The 22,572-nt window shown below is 38.3% G+C and overlaps 1 protein-coding gene across 2 annotated transcripts in view; it reads left to right on the forward strand.

The window, feature by feature from the left end:
• The window catches only part of mad1l1 (mitotic arrest deficient 1 like 1), a 246,114-nt gene extending 226,584 nt beyond the window's left edge, over window positions 1-19,530 (forward strand). For both annotated transcript variants that reach the window (XM_041229834.1, XM_041229835.1), the window contains exon 18: window positions 18,541-19,530. In XM_041229834.1, coding sequence (XP_041085768.1) covers window positions 18,541-18,699 — 159 coding nt within the window. In that variant the 3' untranslated portion in view covers window positions 18,700-19,530. The remainder of the gene's footprint in view (window positions 1-18,540) is intronic.
• The last annotated feature ends 3,042 nt before the right edge of the window (window positions 19,531-22,572 follow it).

Below are 22,572 nucleotides of genomic sequence, written 5' to 3' on the forward strand. Positions count from 1 at the left end.
TTGTCTCCAATCATATGTTATTAATGTCCTAGAATTGCCTGCTGTGAGGAAATGAGGTTCTTGCTTTTGTGATGGCTTTTGCTGTCAAAATGGTGTTGGGGTGAAACCATCAAATGTATAGACGACAGCCAGGTTAGTATTTATTCCTGGCTATTGAACATCGACAGTCACCTTAGGACCTAATATATACACACAGTGGCTCTCAAAAGTATTTACCCCCCTTGGACTTTACCACATTTTATTGTGTTACAACATGGAGTCAGAATGGATTTAATTAGGAGTTTTTGCCACTGATCAACACAAAAAAGTCCATAATGCCAAAGTTAAAAATAAAATCTACAGATTGTTCTACATTAATTACAAATACAAAACAGAAAATAATTGACTGCATAAGTATTCAACCCCTTGAGTCAATATTTAGTAGAGGCACCTTTGGCAGCAGTTGTAGCCATGAGTCTATTTGGATAAGTCTCTGCCAGCTTTGTACATCTGGACACTGCAATTTTTGTCCATTCTTCTTTGCAAATTTCCTCAAGATCCGTCAAGTTGGATGGGGACCTTTGGTGAACATCAATTTTCAACTCTTTCCACATATTCTCAATTGGATTGAGGTCCGGGCTTGACTGGGCCACTCAGGGATAATTACCTTTTTGTTTTTAAGCCACTCTTTGGCTGTATGTTTGGGATCATTGTCCTGCTGGAAGATGAATCTTCTCCTAAGTCCCAGGTCTCTTGCAGACTTCAGCAGGTTTTCTTGCAGGATTTCTCTGTGCTTTGCTGCATCCATTTTGCCCTCTATCTTCACAAGCTTTCCAGGTCATGACACAGAGAAGCATCCCCATAGCATGATGCTGCCACCCCCATGCTTCACAGTAGGGATGGTGTTCTGAGGATGATGTCCGGTGTTAGGCTTGCTCCAAACATAACGCTTAGCGTTGAGGCTAAAAAGCTCTATTTTGGTCTCATCAGACCATAGAATCTTCTTCCACTTGGTCTCAGAGTCTCCCACATGTCTTTTGGCAAACTCTAGCCGAGATTTGATGTGAGTTTTGTTCAACAGTGGCTTTCTTTTTGCCACTTTCCCATAAAGGCCAGTTTTGTGAAGCACCCAGGCTATTGTTGCCATATGCACAGTGTCTCCTAGTTCAGCCGTGGAAGACTAACTACTTTAGAGTTGCCATAGGCCTCTTGGTGGCCTCCCTGACTAGTGCCCTTCTCGCCTGGATACTCATTTTTTGATAATGGACTTTATTGTGCTCCGGGGGATATTCAGTGCCTTGGAAATGTTCTTCCTACCCCTGATTGGTGCTTTTGAAGAACCTTATTCCGGATTTGCTTTGAATGCTCTTTTGTCTTCATGATGTAGTTTTTGTTAGGAAATGTACTAACCAACTGTGGGACCTCCCAGAGACAGGTGTATTTAACCTGAAATCATGTGAAACACCTTAATTGCACACAGGTGGACTCCATTCAACTAATAATGTGACTTCTAAAGACAATTGGTTGCACCAGAGCTTATTTAGGTCATAATAAAGGTGAATACTTATGCAATCATTTTTTTCTGTTTTATATTTGTAATTAATTTAGAACAATTCGTAGATTTTATTTTTCACTTTGACATTATGGACTTTTTTGGTGTTGATCAGTGGCTAAAACTCCCTAATACATTTTCCAAGGGTGTGTTTGTGTGTGTGTGTATATAATATATATATATATATATATATATATATATATATATATATATATATATATATATATATATTACACACACACACACACACACACACACACACACACACATATATATATATATATATATATATATATATATATATATATATATATATATATATATATATATATGTATGTATGTGTATATGTATATATACACACATTTTGAGTTATATGTATATATATACAAAGTTTGAGTACACTTGCTGGAAACTAGGAAACCTGGAAACTAGTTTTTTTTTACATAATTGAAAATGTTTTACGTTGTATACGTTTCTGTAAATACTTGAAAATGAAAACACATGTGGCAATATACAAAACAAAACATAAGGAGTATCAAAGCAATGTTCAAGAAAATTGTCTCTAGATCTTGGATTCTTCAAAATAGCCACCCTTTACCTTAACAACAGCCTCACAAACACAAGGCATTCGGTTACAGCAGGAAATCACCCGACATGTCTTCCCAGCTCTTCTGCAGCAATTCCCAGAGATGTAGGGCACTTATGGGTAGCTTTGCTTTGACTCTTCTGTCCAGTTTGTCCCATACAAGTTCTATGGGATTGAGGTCTGGATACTGGGCAGGCCAGGTCATTTGAGTTGTCCTTCACTTTCCTTCTTTGCCAGCTAGTTCTTGTACAACTTTGAGGTGTGTTTCGGGTCATTATCTTGCTGAAGAATGAAGGACTGCCCAACTAGCCGTAATCCTGATGGAATGGCATGCCTCTGAAGTAGGCTATGATAGCCATGCTGGTTGAGCTTGCCATGGACTTGGTAAAGATCACCAACTCTGTCACCAGCAAAGCAACCCCAGACCATGACACTGCCTCCTCCATGCTTGACAGTGAGAACCACACATGCAGAACTCATGCGCTCACCCTCTCTCCTCTTACAAATACTCGGCAGTTGGACCCAAATATTTCAAATTTTGACTCATCGGCCCATAAGACCGACTTCCACTCCTCAAATGTCCAGTTTCTGTGCTTTTTGGCCCAGGCAAGTCTCTTCCTCCTATTCTGCATTCTTAACAGTGGTTTCTTTGCAGCAATTCTTCCAGTTAGGCCAGCTTCACGCAATCTCCTCTGAACAGTTGATGATGAAACATCGGTATTTCTAGTAGCATTTTGTGGAGCTTGTATTTCAGGGGCAGTTAATTGCTGGTTTCGCAAACTTGTGACTCGAATGAACTTGTTCTCTGATACTGAGGTCACCCTTGGCCTGCCTGACTTTGTTCGGTCCTCATGACTGCCAGTTTCTTCAAATCGTTTGATGGTCTTGGCCACAGCAGTTACAGACACTTGCAAAGTTCTTGCAATTTGTCTTAAAGATTGAACTTCATTTCTTAAAGTAATTACAGACTGTCTTTTTTTCTTTGCTTAACTGAGCATATTTTGCAATTTCTGACCCCTTACATTCAGGAATGACAAACTTCTGCCTATGCTACCTATATTAATAGTAATCATGGACCCTCATCTGTTCACAATAATTGGTGACAAAAGGTTAATTAGGTAACATGCTAGTTAACTCAGAGAACATCTAACAAAGAACTTTTATAATTAGGCCAGTGTTCTAACACAGTGTTATACACATTTCAGACTTTTAACTGGCTTGGGCTTCAGACTGAAATCCCCTTGCTTTCATGACCATTTCATTGAAATTGACAAGATCTCTCTCTCTCTCTTGATAAAATATCTCCCCAACAGGTTTCTTATGGCAAGAGTGTGCTGAGTCATGGGTTCAATACTAGTGCTGATAAAAGGGTGGATTTTACAAGTGAAGGCTAAGATAGGAGAAACGATATATGATTGTTTTAATGTTTATGCTCCTAATATAGGGAAAGACAGGATTGTATTTTTTATATTTTAAAGCAAACTCTTAACAGTGGAAGATGAACACGTTTTAATAGTGCAAGGTGATTTTAACTGCGCAGTTGATTTTTTAACAAAGATATAAATAGTGTAGAACCTCATCCCCCATCTGCGAGAGAGATGGCTGCAATCTTAAAGTCCAATGACTTGATGGACATCTGGAGGTGTCTGCATCCCACCATTCGCCAGTACACTTGGTCACACAGAATCTCCCAAAACATAGTAAGGGTGAGATTAGACAAGTTCTACACAACAAGACAACATTTAAATAATTTTTTCAATTAATAATTTTGCAAAAATAATACCAAGTTCCTGTCTGATCAAAGAAACTCACAGGGCAGCATATTGACATTTCAGTACAAAACTATTCAAAGATTTTTGGTTAATTTGGCGAAAGCAAAAAAGTCAGTTTAAAAATATGGGGCAGTGGTGGGATTATGGGAAGACACAAATAAGGCTCAGAGACATGGATGCCCCCACAAGTTTCTTTGGACTTGAAAAAAAGAGAGAGGGCAGCAAGCGGCTGACTTGTGTCCGACTGACCGGTGGCAGTGAGCTACTTGGCCAGGAAGAGATCAGAAACACAGCTGTCTTTACAGGAACAGACCACCGCCATCATGCAGATGACCAGTGGAAAAGCCCTTCTGGAAGGAGCTGGGGCCAGACCTGCTGCTGTTGCTGCAGGAGAGCCTGAAAGTTGTACAGCTGCCGCAGGGCTGTCATCACTCTGGCGAGAAGGGAGACCTGTGCCAACTTAAGAACTGGAGACAAGTCTCATTATTATGTGTCGATTTAAAAAAATCTAAAAGTTTGTTGAATTAGCTAAAGGACTGCTTGAACTCTATAATGCACACTGATCAAACATACTGCGTGCCAGGACAGTCAATTTTTTAATAATCTGTTTTTAATGAGATTTTTTTTTATTTGACCAAAATGGGTAATTTTAATGTGGGGCTGGTCTCCGTAGACCAAGAAAAAGCGTTTTTATCGTGTTGACCACCACTGCCTATTTAAAACTCTGCAAGCCTCTGGGTTTGGCCCAGTGTTCATTAATCATATTAAACTTTTATATAGTAATGTTTATAGTGTTTTAAAAATTAATAGTGGGTTGAGCCATCCATTCCCAATGCACAGGGGCATCAGACAAGGCTGCTCCCTGTCTGGTATGCTGTACTCCCTCTCCATTGATCCTCTGCTGGGTATGCTGAGGAGCAGGCTGTCAGGCTGGGTAGTGCCCTGCTCTGCCACTCCCATGGCAGTGAAGGTGTCAGCCTATGCTGATGTGATCATTTTTATAAACAGTAACAAAAACACCTAGGTTTTATAGCAGTGCCTTGAGACCTTTCAAAAAGCATCATTAGCAAAGGTTAATTGGACCAAGAGTGAAACTTTCCTGTTTGGCAGCTGACAGGAGAATGGCCCTCCTGTGCTGCGTCATTCTGAGATGGAACAGAACAGGGCTAAAGGAAATTTTCTTAGGGACAGATACCTTATATGGAATAGAACTGGGAGGGCATGCTGGATAAAGCGAGAGGGAGGCTTCAGAGTTGGCAAGGATTGCTGACCAGCCTGTCCTACAGTGGGAGGGTCTTAGTAATTAATAACCTGCCGGCTTCAATGCTGTGGCACAGACTAATGTGCCTGGACCCTCGTAAAGGAATAATAGAGGCATTGGAGAAGTTGGTTTGGAGTTTTTTTTGGGGGAGGGAGTCATTGGCTGAAAACAGTGGTGCTGTATCTCCCCTGAGGTGAAGGAGGGCAAGGACTGGTCAGCATTGCCAGCAGGGTAGCAGCATTCAGGTGGTGCAGTGGCTCCTGTATGCTGGGGAGGAGGTTCACTGGAAGAAGGTAGCCTGCTTCTTTCTTAACAAGGTAGAGGGATTTGGGATAGGAAGTCACATGTTTGTTATTGACCACAGTACTCTGAACATTTCTAACCTGCCCCTATTTTATGCCAATATTTTTAAAATTTGGAAAACTGTAAGGGTGAAGAGAGAGGAGGAGACTCTGACATGCCAGGGTCTGTTGGAAGAGCCTCTCTTATTTAACTTCTTTTTTTCTGGCTTATTGTCTTCAGTCACAGGCACTGTGTGCAAGGTTGGTGAGAGCAGATGTGACCAGACTGTCCCACCTTATGTCTCCTGGGCTTTCTCGCTGGCTCAGTGCTGCAGAATTGGGTTGCAGACTGGGCTGGCACTGTGAGACAGGTTGACAGGATATTGGCTGAGATTAGGAGCTATCTCTCCAGGCTCAGAGAGGTCCTGAGGGAGGAGATGACTTGACAAGAGCAGAGTCAGATAAGACTTCCCGGTGTTGCTGGTGTCCCCCTGTCTAGATGAGGAAGAGCAGGAGGATGGAAAGCTGTTCAAAATATGCAATGTTTAAAAGAGTTTTCCATGAGCTCAAAAGCAAATGTCTGTGTATTTTTTATGTAAAGATAGCTTGCTTTAAAATATTAAGGCGATGTCTGACTCCAAGTAGGGGGAGCCTGTGCAGAGTCTTATATAAACTACCCTTAGATAAGAGAGCTGGAGGTTTACAATGGAGGCTACTTCATGGCATTCATCAGCAGGTTAAAGGTGGATTTTTGCCTCTTTTAATGTAGTTTATGGTCCGCAGGGCTTTCAGGAGAGGTGGTGTGTAGAAGACACTCTGTGCTCTGTGAGTGAGGAGGGAGAGCTCAATGTGCTGTTTTAGGAAATTTGCTTAGAATTGTAATGACTTCGGTCTTTTTTTTCTTTTTTTTTTTTTTTTTTTTTTTACTTAAAATCTGTTTTTAGTAAGAGTACTGTGTTTCTGTAATTTTTGCTAATGGATTTTAACCTGAAATAGTTAAATGCTTGTTGTTTGTTTTTATTTATTTATTTAAGGTAAAATAGCTCTTTTAAATGATTTTATGCTGATACATTGGGGAGATTTTGGCAGAATCTTAATTTCATATTTGTAGTTTTACCTTTTTTTCTAATGGATTTTAATATGAATAGTATTTTTGTTTTGTTTTTAAAATCGTTTAAGGTAAGAATTGTGCTGTCGAATTTGTAATGGATTTTAATGTGAAATTAAAGGACCTTCAGTCTCTGTGTCTCTCTCTCTCTCTGGATTGTGGGAGGAGTTGGATGAAGCAGTGGGGTGTGTGTGTGTGTGTGTGTGTGTGTGTGTGTGTGTGTGTGTGTGTGTGTGTGTGTGTGTGTGTGTGTGTGTGTGTGTGTGTGTGTGTGTGTGTGTGTGTGTGTGTGTGTGTGTGTGTGTGTGTGTGTGTGTGTGTGTGTGTGTGTGTGTGTGTGTGTGTGTGTGTGTGTATACAGCTCTGGAAAAAATTAAGAGACCACTGCAAAATTATCAGTTTCTCTGGTTTTACTATTTATAGGTATGTGTTTGGGTAAAATGAACATTTTTGTTTTATTCTATAAACTACTGACAACATTTCTCAAAAATTCCAAATAAAAATATTGTCATTTAGAGCATTTATTTGCAGAAAATGACAACTGGTCAGAATAACAAAAAAGATGCAGTGTTGTCAGACCTCAAATAATGCAAAGAAAATAAGTTCAGATTCATTTTTAAACAACACAATACTAATGTTTTAACTTAGGAAGAGTTCAGAAATCAATATTTGGTGGAATAACCCTGATTTTCTATCACATCTTTCATGCATCTTGGCATGCTCTCCACCAGTCTTTCACATTGACGTTGGGTGACTTTATGCCACTCCTGGCGCAAAAATTCAAGCAGCTCGGCTTTGTTTGTTTGTTGCCTTGTGACCATCCATCTTCCTCTTGATCACATTCCAGAGGTTTTCAATGGGGTTCAGCTCTGGAGATTGGGCTGGCCATGACAGGGACTTGTTTGTTGGGGAACATTGTCAGAGCAGAAGGAAGCAAGTTTTCTGTCAGGACAACCTTGTACTTGGCTTGATTCAAGCCAAAGCTGCCCGATTCCAGCCTTGCTGAAGCACCCCCAGATCATCACCGATCCTCCAGCACATTTCACAGTGGGTGCGAGACACTGTGGCTTGTAGGCCTCTCCAGCTCTCCATCTAACCATTAGATGACCAGGTGTTGGGCAAAGCTGAAAATTGGACTCATCTGGGGGTGCTTCAGCAAGGCTGGAATCGGGCAGATTTGTCTTTGTGAAGGACGCATGAATCAAGCCAAGTACAAGGTTGCCCTGGAAGAAAACTTGCTTCCCTGTGCTCTGACAATGTTCCCCAACTCTGAGGATTGGTTTTTCCAGCAGGACAATGCTCCATGCCACACAGCCAGGTCAATCAAGGTGTGGATGGAGGACCACCAGATCAAGACCCTGTCATGGCCAGCCCAATCTCCAGACCTGAACCCCATTGAAAACCTCTGGAATGTGATCAAGAGGAAGATGGATGGTCACAAGCCATCAAACAAAGCCGAGCTGCTTGAATTTATTTCTTGCCACTAAGCAGAAAATTAAGTGTTTTGCAATATTGATTCCAAAGTGCTTGTATGTCAGGTTTTGCATACTGTGGTACTGGAACCGTCATTCACAGGAATGCAAAAAACATAAAGTAAATTCAAAAGTAGGACACACTTTTTTTTTTTTTTTTTTTTTTTTTTTTTTTTTTTTTTTTTAAATGCTTCATTGCGTTACATTTGTGCCTCGCTATGGTATTGGAATCCTCATTGGGTTGGGGATGTAAATGGCCCGCTGTGCGGCTGCCTGCAGGTCATTTGGCCCATCATAAAATTTAATTACCGACCCCTGCCCGAAAGAATGTTGGTCAAAGTTAATTTTCAATGTATGCCTTCGCCACTAACGCTGAATTATGAGCAGGGATCTACCAATAGTGCTAAATTGTGTTCCCTGATTTTTACCCTGTGATGACCCTTTGGCACTGTTAATTAAACACACTGGTTAATGGTTATTGAATTAGCTGTTTTAATGAAGACATCTAAAGAAAGGAGCATTTATCGCCGTTAAGCATGTGCATTTAAGCTCTCGCGTCTCCTGTATTGAGTAAGCAATTTCATAAAGCATGGAAGAAATAATTAGTCAAAAACCTTTTAGTCTTATAGAAGAATAGAGCTGTTGTTTTTTTTGAAGGTTTTTTTTTTGTATCTCTTGTTTTTTTTGTTCTCAAGTATGATCAGAAGGAAAAAGGAGGAAGAAAGGAAGTAGTGAGGGAGCGCACATTGTAGCCAGAGGCAAAAGTTACTGCGTAGGCTGCAATTTTTTTTTTTTTTTTATTTAATTCATAAAGATTCTTTGATATGTTCTCTCTTTGTATCATAATGAGCTGTAGGTTTTCACCCCGCTTCAAAGATGCTTGCATTTAGCTTATTGCATGCTACTTGCTGGCACTCTTATTCCTCATTCCCTGTTTGGGGGTTTTGTCTTGATTCTACTTGGCACATTCCTCAATAAGAATTAGAGCTTAACCATGACACCTTTTACTGTCAGTCATGATGAGCCTTGCTCCTCAAACTTGTTGCACTCAGATCACCATAGATCATTAATCTAGTAGCTGGACTGTTAATCACTTCAATGTTTTGACTTAATGGAAAGAAAGAATATATAGTAGGCTTAGAACCTTGCTGGAATGATTTCAAGCCGGGGGCTTCCCCAATTAATTTCTTAGGAATAGTGGCAGTTGAATGACCTTTGCAATGCTATTTATTCTTTGCCTAGCCCATGTTTTATTGCAAGTTTTTTTACTGTATGTTGATGTGATATCTTACATTGCCACTGTACCATAACAAGATTGTGAAGGTTTCTAAATGGGAAAACAATCCATGATCCAGCTGAAATCCGTGGGCATTTGTGGCTCTCTACAGTATAAAGTTAAAATGTCATCTTCCTAGTGATCTGAAATCAGTTCATATGCACCTGGAACTGTTTGGAGTCTTGCCAGAATTAATATATTAAGTTATTCTTGATCACAATGCTGTATTATCATTTTAATAACATCTAGGGAAATTACATCTATTGAAAAGACAAGTGTCTTTGAGTGAAGAGTGAGCTTTGCGATCGTAGTTAGCATGCAGCTAAATCAGGCTTCCAAGTCTCTGTTGACGAACCTTGCATTGAGCCTTGGCCCCACATATTGAGACGTTACAATGCTTCTGCTTCTGCCATCTTCAGCGTGGATGGAAAGGTCAGATGTGTGGACCTTTTGTTGTGTGTGGCTGATAAACTGGAATATGCTTAGTAAAGCATGGCTTCACCCACATGGTTAATCAGACAGTAGAGTACAATTCCATTGTTCATGAATACATGATTACCCTCTGAAGGACTAGGTATAGACTTGGTGTTCTCTTGAGGCAAGAATAACAAATAATGGAAAAGCAGTCCCATGCAGCACACACATAGTCAATCGTTTTGGCGCTTGAGGCAGTTATATCCCTATTCCTTTTTTATTCTTTTTTTTACTACGTAGTCTTTCCATGCAGATTGGGAATGATTTGAGCCTGAATTAGTTAAAAACACGGATTAGCCAAAATTAAGTTTACTGTTTGCACTTGAAATCTCAGAAAATGCAATAATGCAAATAAAATAAAATCCCAACATCGGTCAAAATATATACTGTACGTAATCGGCATCAGAGGCAGAGAGAGCTCACCGAGTCTTTAATTGTTGTAACTTCTCTGATACGAGTATTGTACCTTCTGTTACTTATGGGAGACAGAAAATATAAATTAAAGGTCTGTCCATTGTATTTCAACCGCGGTTATATTTCTTCACTGTAGTAGCACAAACATTTTAGCAGACCCACCCAGGTCTTATGGCCAGTCTTTGCTGATGTCATGTTATGTCATACGTACGCATAATGTTGCAGCCTTAAGGGTTTTGCTTGAGTAACGTCAACATTTAACGCAGTGAGAAAAAAACTATAATTAGTCTATATATCCAGTCAGAGTAACAACCAATCAAGAGAAAAACTTTGCAGGGCATTTTAATAAAAAGCAAAACAATAACAGCAGTGCATTTCTAAAACACAAATGAAAAGACAACAGATCCTCTTTCCATCCCTATCCAATAATTTAATTTATATTACAAAACAGTTTTATGCAATGCAACGTGTAAAAATAGTTCCAGTGCTGCCCTCTTTTAAAATCAGTAAATAAATAAATAAAATCTGCGGAGGTCCCGCGTAGTGTACCAGCAAAACAGAGTGCAGATCAGCAAACACTCTCATTGATGTGAGGATCATCTAAAACATGATAATTGCGAATTGTTAAGACTTTGATTTGGAAAGAGCACGAGTCGTTTTTTGACTTGGGTGTTAAAAGAAAAATGAAATCACTTTTAAAATGGCAAAACTGTAAATAGTTCTGATGTTGACAGCTACCCACAGAGACATTGGTATGTGTTTTAAAACACAGATTTTTACATCATGAATGGGGGGAGGTTTCAAAAAAAAAAGTTCTGTCTATTTCTACTACTGGTACCGTTATTTATACTGTATGCTGTTTTGCATGTTAACTTCATTAATCTGAAATAGTTACAATGGAAAAGTAATATAACTATTTTGATGCAATATGTAAAAACGCAGATTTTTAGATGGTATGATTTTTACAAATGCACATTTTTAAAGGCTAGCGCAACCTCTGCATTGTAAATACAGTATAATCGTAAATCTCGAAAAACTACTCACTTCTAAATCTTTTGTAGTCGTTTTTGTATTACTTTAGTATAAATACATGTTAATTTGGAATCATATGTGGTTTTTTTCTGACTTTATGAGAACGAAAAGACACACATTTTTCCGTTTTCCCATTGGAAATAGTGCTATTTTGAAATATCACTGTCCTGGTCACAAAAGCAAAGTTTGTGGGGAATAATAGCCATTTTCTATACTTTTAAGGCATAAGCAATTAGGAAATAACACTTACTACCCAGGAACAAAAAAAAATGTAAAAAATGTTACACGGTGTAATATACCAAGCATCAAATAGTGATTTATGTAAATAAAAACATTTTTTTGAAAAAAAATGCCCACATTAAAGGGAGTTTCGTAGTTGTGCTTTGTGAATAGTTGTGTACAGATAAAACTTTTTTTGGGACCTGCTGAACCTGATTTTGGAAACTGGATATGATTTCAGCTGTTGAATTGCGAGCTTGAATAAAAGCAATAAAGAAAATCACAGAAAAAAAACAAAACAATATACCATGTCTGTCAAGAGAGCAGCGCCTTCGTGCAGTCGGCGTGTTGGGGGCTCGCCGTCTTGTTTGTTCACAGCCAGCAATTTCAAACCTGGCGAGACTGTATAACCAGACACACTCTGTCAATGGCAGGCCACGAATCACAACATCTGCCCAAGATTGATGGATCATTTTGCAGCATCTTCAGGATGTCAATTGTTAGTCAGCACAGTAGTGTCACTGCACTGGCTCTAAACAAGAGTTTGTCATTTTTTGATCACGTATGGTGAATTTTATCAAAATATAAGTAATAAGTTTCTTTTGATGCTCAAATATAAGTGATAAGTTTCTTTTGATGCTCTTATATATATATATATATATATATATATATATATATATATATATATATATATATATATATAGTAGCAGCAATCTCATAGGTAGTATAAACATAAAAGAGTAGTTAAAATCTGATAGGTTAATAAAAATTCCAACCATAAGGCAGCACGCGTAAGGTTGGCGTGAGTGTGAGGCTATGAGGGGGGAAGGCACCTGCACGGACGTGGAGCTCTCCCGGGATGGGCCAGATATAAACCGCCTATAAACTAATGTTAATTTAGAATTAATGCAGATTTAAAGATAAACAATAAAAATGATGTCACAATATATAGAACACCATTACATGTAAGAATATAGCATGGATTTAAATATAAACAGTAACAATCCACTTCCATTTTTGCAGGTGACAGTAGAGTTATGTCACACATCTGTCACATGGGTGTCCTGTTCTTAAAGTGCTCCATTCCCCTTACCCATGTTACTGTGAATGCTAATGCTGGCCCATCACCCCTTCCTCCCTTGCAAAAGACTGTGTTATGCTATTGAACATCTACAATTCCATACAACAGAAAGTTATGTTAGGATATAAATTCATATTACAGCACTATTGGTAGTCCTTCTGTCATGCACTTGTGTCTCATGATAGACCATACATATACACTTCCCATCATGTTGCCCTGTATGAAAGTTTACAAACGAGAGGAGGCCATTCGGCCCATCTTGCTCGTTTGGTTGTTAGTAGCTTATTGATCCCAGAATCTCATCAAGCAGCTTCTTGAAGGATCCCAGGGTGTCAGCTTCAACAACATTACTGGGGAGTTGATTCCAGACCCTCACAATTCTCTGTGTAAAAAAGTGTCTCCTATTTTCTGTTCTGAATGCCCCTTTTTTAGAGGTGAAAAACTCCCTCGATTTTTTTTCACCTAGCTACTTGCTACCGGGGTTTCGAATGGTAACACACAAGGCAGCCTTTGGCTTAGCCTTATAGCATTCCGGTCGTTCCAGTTTTGTCCCTGTGATGGCTTTGGTACACTAACCCATTCGGTAATGGTTACATTTTGTACTTGAAAGGGAATGTTAGGTTACTATCATAACCCTGATTCCCTGGAGGGGGTGGGGTGGTCATGACTGCATCACAGGCTCAAAGACAGCTTTGGTGTACAATGTTCAGGATTCGGGTCTTTAGGAGGTGAATACCTATTTCTTACTGGTTACATTTCTATTTTAGGGTACTAATGTTATGATAATAACCAACTTTTCCACTCTTCACACTGTAATTAGGTCATAACCTTTGTATATTCTGTCATTGCTCTCGCAGTGAACACCAAGATGTTTCAACGCATATTTTTGTCTGTGTGCTTTTGATAAAAATGCATTTGCAGAAATCTTCTTTTAAAGCAATAGAGTTTTGCTGCTGACGTTAGTTTTATGTTTTCTGTTGATGTGCTTATAAATCTGTGGAAACTGCAGATTGAGTTGTATGTTGTCAAAATTGTCATGCGCGAGTTATAACCTGACAAAATGTTAATGGGCAAAGGGTTAAGCACGCCTGTGAATGAAAACTCTGCAGTTCCCCGGCAAGTACAGTAAAGGGCACTCAGAATAGTAATATAAATAACATTTAGTAACGTGAGATATCAAAGGCGAAAAATGTTTTTTTGACTGCATAATACTTCACTACAGCACTTAAGGTAAACACTCGCCACACCAAACAATGAATCATAAATATGTGGTAAAAGGTTAATGCATAAATGTTTTTGAAAAAAAAAAAAAAAAATTAGTCATTGTTGACCTCTTTAAATGCATTGGATAAGAACAGCATTGTGAACCATTATATAAATACGTAATGATGTATAAAAACAATGTTGAATTATGTTAATGTAATGTAACACGTCAAGTGGTTTTGGATTTAATTGTTAATATTTTAGATCATTAACTATTTCCATACTGCATTTTCCCCTAATTTAGGTATGTGTTTTTTACATGCTGACAAAATGAACTAAAATACAAAATAAATACATAAATAAACCACATGTACCATGTTTGAGATATGATTCCTTCTAGTTTTTGTTTGTGTGATTTTAACCCTTTGCAGTCCATTTATTCAGCGCTTGTCAGGCGTGTCCGGTCCAATTTATTTTCACATGCGTTGTTTATTTTACACGCGCTGCTTCAAAATTTTTTTCAGAGTAAAACAGGTTTAAAAGGCATTGAATCGCAAAAGGACACTCAATACTGTATCTCCAGCCAAGCCCCACCCCTTGTTTCCTGTATTTTTCACATACCTCTTTATAGACCTGCATACTGATAAATCCTTTCCTGATCACCAAACTCCTCAATAATGTGATCCAAGTCATTATTTTATTACTGTAACAACTCAAAAAGCTCAGCAAATGTCTGGGATATTCTTTGAGCGCTGGATGCAGAAGCAGCTATCTCCTTTATGTCTGTGTTATCTCTGTAGTGCATGGGGCTATGAGACACCTTTTTTTTTCGACTTCATTCGGCTCCTATTGGTCTCACTCGGCGACTGAAAGGTTTTCTCTGCTTTTTCCGGAGAAACAACTAGAGACCTGTGCTTTATGTCTTAATTTGTAATGCTGTTCTGTACAGTATGCATTTTCTTAAATGCAAATTATTGGGGAAGTACAGCCATTTGTATTTCACACATTGTTTACAATGACATGTTGAAGATGGTTAGGATTTCAAAAAAGCCAAAAGAACAAAACAGAGCCCTTGCACAATTACAGACTCACGAGTCACACAGTCAGATCACCGAGATCTAGTCCTTCAATACCACATACTGAATTCTAAGAACCCCCTGTTTTTTTTTTTCCATACAAGTACAATTAGTGGAATGGACAAACTGGACCTTCAGGTCCCATCAGAATGTATTGACTGTTTTATTTATGATTAAAAGTTAGTGGTATTTTAACAGAAGAGCCTGACTGCCCAGCTTTATGGCCAGAAATATCTCCAAGGTGTCCAGCGATGACATTCACAATACATGGGTGTTAAATTGCCAGGATATGTTTTTTTTTTTTTTTTTTAAATCAAGCAGAGCATTCACAATAGACTAAAGGGTAGGGAGATCTAAACGGGGAGACCTCCCCCCCCCCCCCCCCCCCCCCCCCACACACAAAACAGTCAGTAATTGGAACCTCCAATTAAGCGGTGAGCTATCCCAGTCAGGTTTATTCTTTTAAAAGGGCCCAGGTGACTGTTGAGAGCTTTTGATCTCAATCCCTGCAGATTTAATACAAATCGTATGGCTCAGTGACGGCAGTAAACCTGATGGAATATTTCCTCTCAAAGTTCAGCCTTCAGCAGATTCATTTAACCACTTTTATTTTTCTTGTCAAGGATGAACCTGTTGAGTTAATGGGTCACTTACTAAAGGTCAAGTATTGTAACTGACAACTTGTATAGCTCTTAATGGCATCATTGATAAGGTGATATTTAAAATCAAACTGGGGTTTTCTAAAACAGTGCACTTTTTTTTTTTTTTTAAACTATAGTACAGTGAATGCAACGTGCATCTGATTTATTACAGTAGTAACTGACTTGAAGCTGAATCACAGAAGTAGCTTTGGGATTGAATACTTTAATTTTAAGATGCTATCAAGAAAATAGCGTTTTTAAAAATTGCAACATCAAGCTGGATTATACTACTTAAGGAAATTAACCTCTTTTAGTTAAACTATTAAAGATAACATTATGAAGCTGTTAAATTGGGGTCGGTATCAATAATAGAATACAATCACATTTTAAAAAGCTTTTACTGGTCCCTGAAGAAATAACTTTAATGGGAACATTTCAAAACATATGATAAGCTAGAAGCTAAAATAAATGCAAAACAGTGTCAGTTACAGGATATTGAGTAGTTTTATTAAACAGTAATACCCTTAGATAAGGACATTATTGTTAGGTAATGACCGCATTGGGGTAATTAAACAATGGCAGACAAACTGCATTGAGGACATTGCTGTATGCAAAGATGGTTCCAGTAAACGAGAATGTGATTTCTATTTTAAACTGTGTACAAAATTAAATTGTTCATTTTGTATTATCTGTTTGGATGTTTATTTGTTTTTTGAGCAGGACAGCATTAATTGAAAATGGAATATGACCTGTTTTTTTATATAGAGGTATGTTTTGGTTTAATTTCATTTTGTTTTAGTTTCAGTGTTGGCATATAATGGATTGTGCCTTTTGCCAGTAAGCCAGATATAAACCAGAAGTAATGTTTTTTTTTTTTAAATGGTTTTCAGCCTCATTTTCAGAATTTAGCCCCCATAATTTAATGTGAGAATACAGATGCATACCTTGGTACCTGTCAGTCTGCAATGGCTCTGTAGGAAAGAGAAGTGTGAAGTTAGAGCTGTGCAAGCGGGAACAGTTACAAAATCAAACCAATCAAAATGACTTACACATTCTTGTCTGAGACCTGGTGTCTCACTAGATGGTGGACGGGTACCCCCCCACTCCATGTGGCTAACATAGCACCAGTAACACAGAAAATACAGTGATTTTGTCCTCCCTGTTCCTAGTGGTTATAAAATTAAACTGACGGGACCCAAACACCATGTCCTCGTATATAGCCTTTCAAAGCCTTTTAACATTTACAAAACTAGGTCAGGGCAATCGGGGAGAGGTAATGCATTTCTCAGCCAAATTGTGATTTCACAGGAGGGCTACAATGTCAAGAGAACGAGAACATCACTGCAAACTGAGTTTGGAAGGGGCAAAAATACCTCTACTAACTAATTTGAGTTGACAAACTTTTCAGCTATTGCAATTCTCACTTTGTTACACTGAGGTGTTATCTGAAGCATTGGACTACATGACTTAGTTTGTTTTACATGTACAAATCTTGTACAGTTAAGTTCTCACTTGTTATTTCACGATCTAATTCACACACTGCCCTCTATTTCATGATTTTTTGTGAAATCTACGGTCATCATGTGAATTGTCAACACTGTAGTTTTTAACTTGGTGAAGTTCTGGCTGACACATCATCAGCGCAGTGGCTGATGCTTTTATTTTCTAGTCGTTGCACAGGTGCCTGTCTTTAAACTGGTGGATGTTCCGTGCCATTGAGTTAAGTTGGTGGTGGTTATTGTTGTTGGGAAAGGATTAAGACTTTCAAAGCAAGTAATTATAAATAATCAGACTCCAAATTCTTTGGGTTGTAAAGAACGGTAGTCAGCAAAGTTAAAGCCAAAACGAGCATTTACATTTTTTTTTTTTTTTTTTTTTTTTTTTTTTTTTTTTAACATTATTCCCATGGCTGTCATTTTATTTGCATCCCATCTGCCATGGCGGTTGACGCTGTAGGAGAGCGCACTTGGAAAGACATAATAAGGCTTGCCCTTGGCTCTACTTGCTTGTACAATACTACAAATCCATGAGCACTAGTGAAATAATCTATGCATGTGTAGGTAGGGTACGGCTGACTATTACAGTTGTAGGATAATTATGTAAGGTCCACCAGTGGTTGGAAAGCTAATTTGCCCCATATTTGCATTCTCTGCGAGTTATCTTTTGAAGAAGCAGCCAGAAGGACCCTGCAGAGGGCTGGGTGTTGGTATTGAAGCCTAGTATTTGAACATTTCTGTCCTAAAGTCTCTTAAGAAATCCAGAGCTTGATAAAAGCCAGCATGACTGGTGTCCAGAACAGTATTAAAAGCCATCTTGTTTTATCATCTTTTTCTTTAAGCCTGACAGCACTATGAGTTTGTGCCTTTATCAGTTCTTTTCAGTAGGGTGATATCAGTGTTTTTCCCGTTTATTCACTTGGCAAAAAATACACTTGCATTGAAAGGAAGATTTTAGATAGATTGTAAATATTGACTCAACTTTTTAGGTTCAATATCAAAATAATATAAAGATTATCCTGAGGTAAATAAAAAATGAATACAATTATGTTCCAAAATTGTATTTTAAAGATTTATCTTCTTTGTTGATTTCCAATAGCAAAAGTCCCGCAACTGCTTCTCTTGCTATCTCCATGCCCTTCATTTGTAAGCTTAGCAATGTCCTTGCTTAAGTTTGTTTTCCAAAGAAAATTCAATTTTTCATGCAGTATTTATATTTACATTGCTTATACTGTATAGCATATCTTCCAGTGGTTCTAAAGTAGAATATTCAAATTGAAAATGGCTTGTTTTTTCTTGTATTGGTGCATGAAAAGATGCCATTTCCAACAGAAACATACAATAATATGTTTGCATTATTCTAACATGGCGTGTCTAATACAAGCATGCATATTTTTAGTCCCTTATATATATAAAATAACAATAGAAGTGTGCTGTAATTTTATAATAAATGTACCCTGTGTATAACACACACTCCAGGTATTGCATTAACGACTGAGCAGTATTGGAGTACTTAATTATTTGCTCGCCACATTGATTTACTTATTTATTATGGTTTTTATTGGGGGTTCAATGTTATTTTGTATATGTATTTAGTTTTTTCTAATCTTTTGCAGGCTAACAATCAGACTGGTGGAAGCATGCAGCTCCTCGAGACAGATTTCTCCCGAACTCTACATGAACTCATCGACCTTCACCTCTTCCATCAAAACAGCATCCCAGCCTTCCTCAGTGCCGTGACCCTTGACCTCTTCAGCCGCCAGACATCTGTCTGACCCGGCCCTCTCACTCCAGCCATGGTTCCCCGCCAGGAAACCTGTTCTATTCATGTTAATAGGCTGATTCTTTGTGATTGGATACATTTCTGCACAAAGCTGGAAATTTACTAAGGCAAGCTGTAATGGAATTAATCTCTTTTTTGGGGGGGTGGGGTAAGTTTCAACCACCTCCCATTGAATAATAAAATGTATTGGTAATTAGGGTACTTTCTGACGAATATAGTTGTGTCCATGCTTGTGAAATGAAGGGTTTAGTTATACCTTGTGAAAGCCAGTAGACATGATCGAGGCAGACCTACTGACCTACTTTGCAAGACAGTAATGAAAGATAATTCTGTCAGGTAGACGTTTGTCATCTGTATTACTTTACATATAATAAAGGAATATACCATGCCAATGGCTTTTTCTTTGGTTCATTTTAACCTCTATTTTATACTTCTAAGACAGACAAGTAGAATATTAGTTACACCTTGAATCGGATAACATGGCACTATTGCAGGTTTCATTGTGGTATTAAACTTAATAATAATAACTAGAAATGCCAGGCAGTTTTACGGCTTCCAAGCCCCAGTATCAGTACCCATCTAAGCGTGTTTAGATCTCAATATTCCAAGTTTAAAATCAGCAACTTCAACAGTTCCACTGAAGAATATTTTGAAAGTTTTTTTTTTTTTTCAAAAATGCGCCAGGATGCAGTCTTGTTTAATGCACAAATGCCATTTTTGAAAATGTAAATTATACCGACATAGGCACGATGGTAAGATCGTTTGGAGTTAATCAAGTGAGCCATTTAAACTGAAGCAATTTTAAATATAAGAAGAAAATGTAGGAGCGACAGCCATATTGTTTCACATAACATAACCATTTTGACATATTTGTATTCCGCTGTCACCAGAACGATGCCTACCAAGTTTGGAGTCTGTTGGTCAGACAGTTTTGAAATAAAAGCAGTTTACTCTTTAGGGCGCGTTTCGGTGAAATTTGTGGCAGCCATTTTACTATTGAATTGTATCACAGCAACTTCTGCTTTGCAAGCAGGTTTGTATGGTGATAATATATGCCAAGTGTCAGATCAATCACTTCAATGGTTCCAAAGAAGATTTTGTGAGATTTTAAGAAGAAATGCGTCATACGGCCATTTCTGTTTAACACCTTTTTTTTTTTTTTTTTTTTTGTCAGTTGTATTGATACAGTATCAGGAAAGATGCTTGTGAAGTATGGAGTTAGTCAAATAAATCGTTTGTCAATTGATGTAGGTTTAAATTTCAAATGTAAACGTATAACTGGCATCCATCTTGTTTTATAAAACATCACCAGTATCCCATTGTTACTGGGACGATAACTACCAAGTTTGGAGTTTGTTGGTCAAACGGTTTTCAAACAGCAGCAGTTTGTTGTTCTGGGCGTGTTTCGATAAGATTTGTGGCAGCCATTTTGACATGTAACGTTTATCACAGCAACTTCTGCTTTGCAAACTTGATATGGGTTTGGATGCTGATGATATATGCCAAGTGTCAGATCAATCGCTTCACCTGTTCCCAAGAAGAAGATTTCAAAAGGTTTTAACGAAAAATGCGTCACGGCGCCAATTGCAGAGACGCAGCAGCACAGTTTTTTCAGCATCAGACAGCCAATGTGTCCAGCTTGTTACCTGCCAAGTCAGAACCTGATCAGTCACACAGCTTCGAAGCAGCAGCAGTTTAAATTTTTGGGAAGAAAATAAATAAATAAATAATACTAAAAAATAAAAAAATCTTAAAAATAACAATAGGCTCCCCAGCCTTTGGCTTGGAAGCCTAATATTCTTTATTTTATATAGTGCATTTCATAAAGGATTATCACAAGTGCTTAAAGCAAGGGAAGACAAGTAAAATAGCAGTAAAACAAAACAGACAGAATTGGATACAAACTACTAACTAAAAATCAAGAAAATAAAAATAACAAAATCTGAAAGAATACATTTTTTAAGGCGAGATTTTAAAACACAGGGACTCAAACTTGATTCTAAGCCCTATCACCCACTGTTCGCAGCTTGGTTAAGGGAACAGTTGAAAGACCAGCATCAGCCTGACCGTGGAGTGTAATTTGACATAAGGTCAGAGGTATAAGGGGGAAAAATTCCCCTACTGGCCTTAATAATCAACAATAAAATGTTATAATCAATACGGAATTTGACCGGCAGTCAGTGTAGAGATTTTAATACAGGGGTTATATGTTCACTGGAGCGGGACCTGGTTAACAACCTATCTCCTGAATTTTGGCCATGCTTGAGTTTTTGAACAGCAGTCCTTGACACCCCAGCAATTACAGCATTGCAGTTATCAAGTCTTGAGGAAACAAAAGCATGCACAAGGTTTTCTGCAGCAAACATTGACAAGACAGGGTGCAGTCGAGCAATACAGACTGGTAAACCAGCTTATATATGCAGAAAGATTTGGAGAGCACCTGTTGATCAACAGCAGCCCTGTTTTCAGCATACCACCTATGACAAACAGCGCATAAAACAAATAATGCCTTTGCATAAATAAATAAGTGCTTTGCTCTGGAGCTGTTTTAAGTGATGTGAATAAAGGCAAATACAGCATGAACAGACTGATGGCTTTGAAGAACAAAGCTCAGACCCAGACAATTATTTTACCTGTTTCAGCACAGGACATGAATATATTTGAATAGTTTGATATTTCAGGGAAGAAGGCAGTCCACGTTTGTCCCATTCACAAATAACAGGGAGAAGGCGGATTATATAAAATAACTGATTGACACAAAGGGCAACAAATTCACAAACTGAAGGTTAGAGAGTTTGTATAGGTCAGTCATCACAAAGTGTATTATTTCTAGACTCTTTTTTTACTCACATATCCTGCCTACAAAATGCTACTCAAGTAGGGGAGTTAGATCTCCGGTACCATAACGAATATGAACAAGGGCTGCACCGAATCCAAGTTTATGGATTACCTAATCTACAAAAACTGAATGAAAAACAGACTAACAAGGCATGCACACAATCTATAGATTTGAGCCTTTTGTTAATAGTATTTTTATTACCAAATGGAAATATATCCCTGAATAAGATTTTAGTTTGAAACTTACACAATTTACCGCTAGCCTATAGGAAGTATTCGCCCCCCCCCCCCCCCCCCACCCCCCCCCCCCCCCCCCCCCCCCCCCCCCCCCCCCCCCCCCCCCCCCCGCTACTTGGTTTTTTTGAAGGCAATTGGTTACACCTGAGCTAATTTAGGATTGCTATTACAAGGGGGGTGGACACTTATCCAGCCAAGCTATTTCCGTTTTTATTTTTAATTAATTTTTTACAAATTTCTTTAATATTTTTTTCACTTGGTAGTTGTGTGGTAGGATGTGTAGATAAATGAAAAACAAATATTTTAATGCATTTTGATTCCTGGCTATGAGGCAACAAAAGGTGAAATTTTTGAAAGGGGGTGTAGACTTTCTATAGGCACTGTATATATGTATAGGCATACACCATGCATCTGCTGTATTTGAGAGTCCCATATTTCTTAGTTTAGGTGTTTCCTGTACATGAGAGAGGAGAGTCTTGAGTAATTCATTTGAACATTGTTATAAACCTTGTGCTGAGGAATTGCATAGTGACTTCCATCTTTTAAACACAACAGCTGGGATCTTGCCTTAAGTCACAGAACTGAGAGTATTTTCTATGCATGTCTTTCTTCCTATTTTGATGTTGGTCTTACTGCCCTAATTTGCAATGTGGTGTAGATTTTGAACTTTTCTGACAATAAAGACACTTGCACAATCAATTATTTCATGCTCTCTGGTGATTTTTTTTCACCTGTCAATAATGTGATGTTTCCTTGTGCATCCTTGTACACAGAACTGAATTGTGGTTCA

The sequence above is a fragment of the Polyodon spathula genome, chromosome 26, assembly GCF_017654505.1.
Source record: "Polyodon spathula isolate WHYD16114869_AA chromosome 26, ASM1765450v1, whole genome shotgun sequence".
NCBI classification, from domain to species: domain Eukaryota; kingdom Metazoa; phylum Chordata; class Actinopteri; order Acipenseriformes; family Polyodontidae; genus Polyodon; species Polyodon spathula.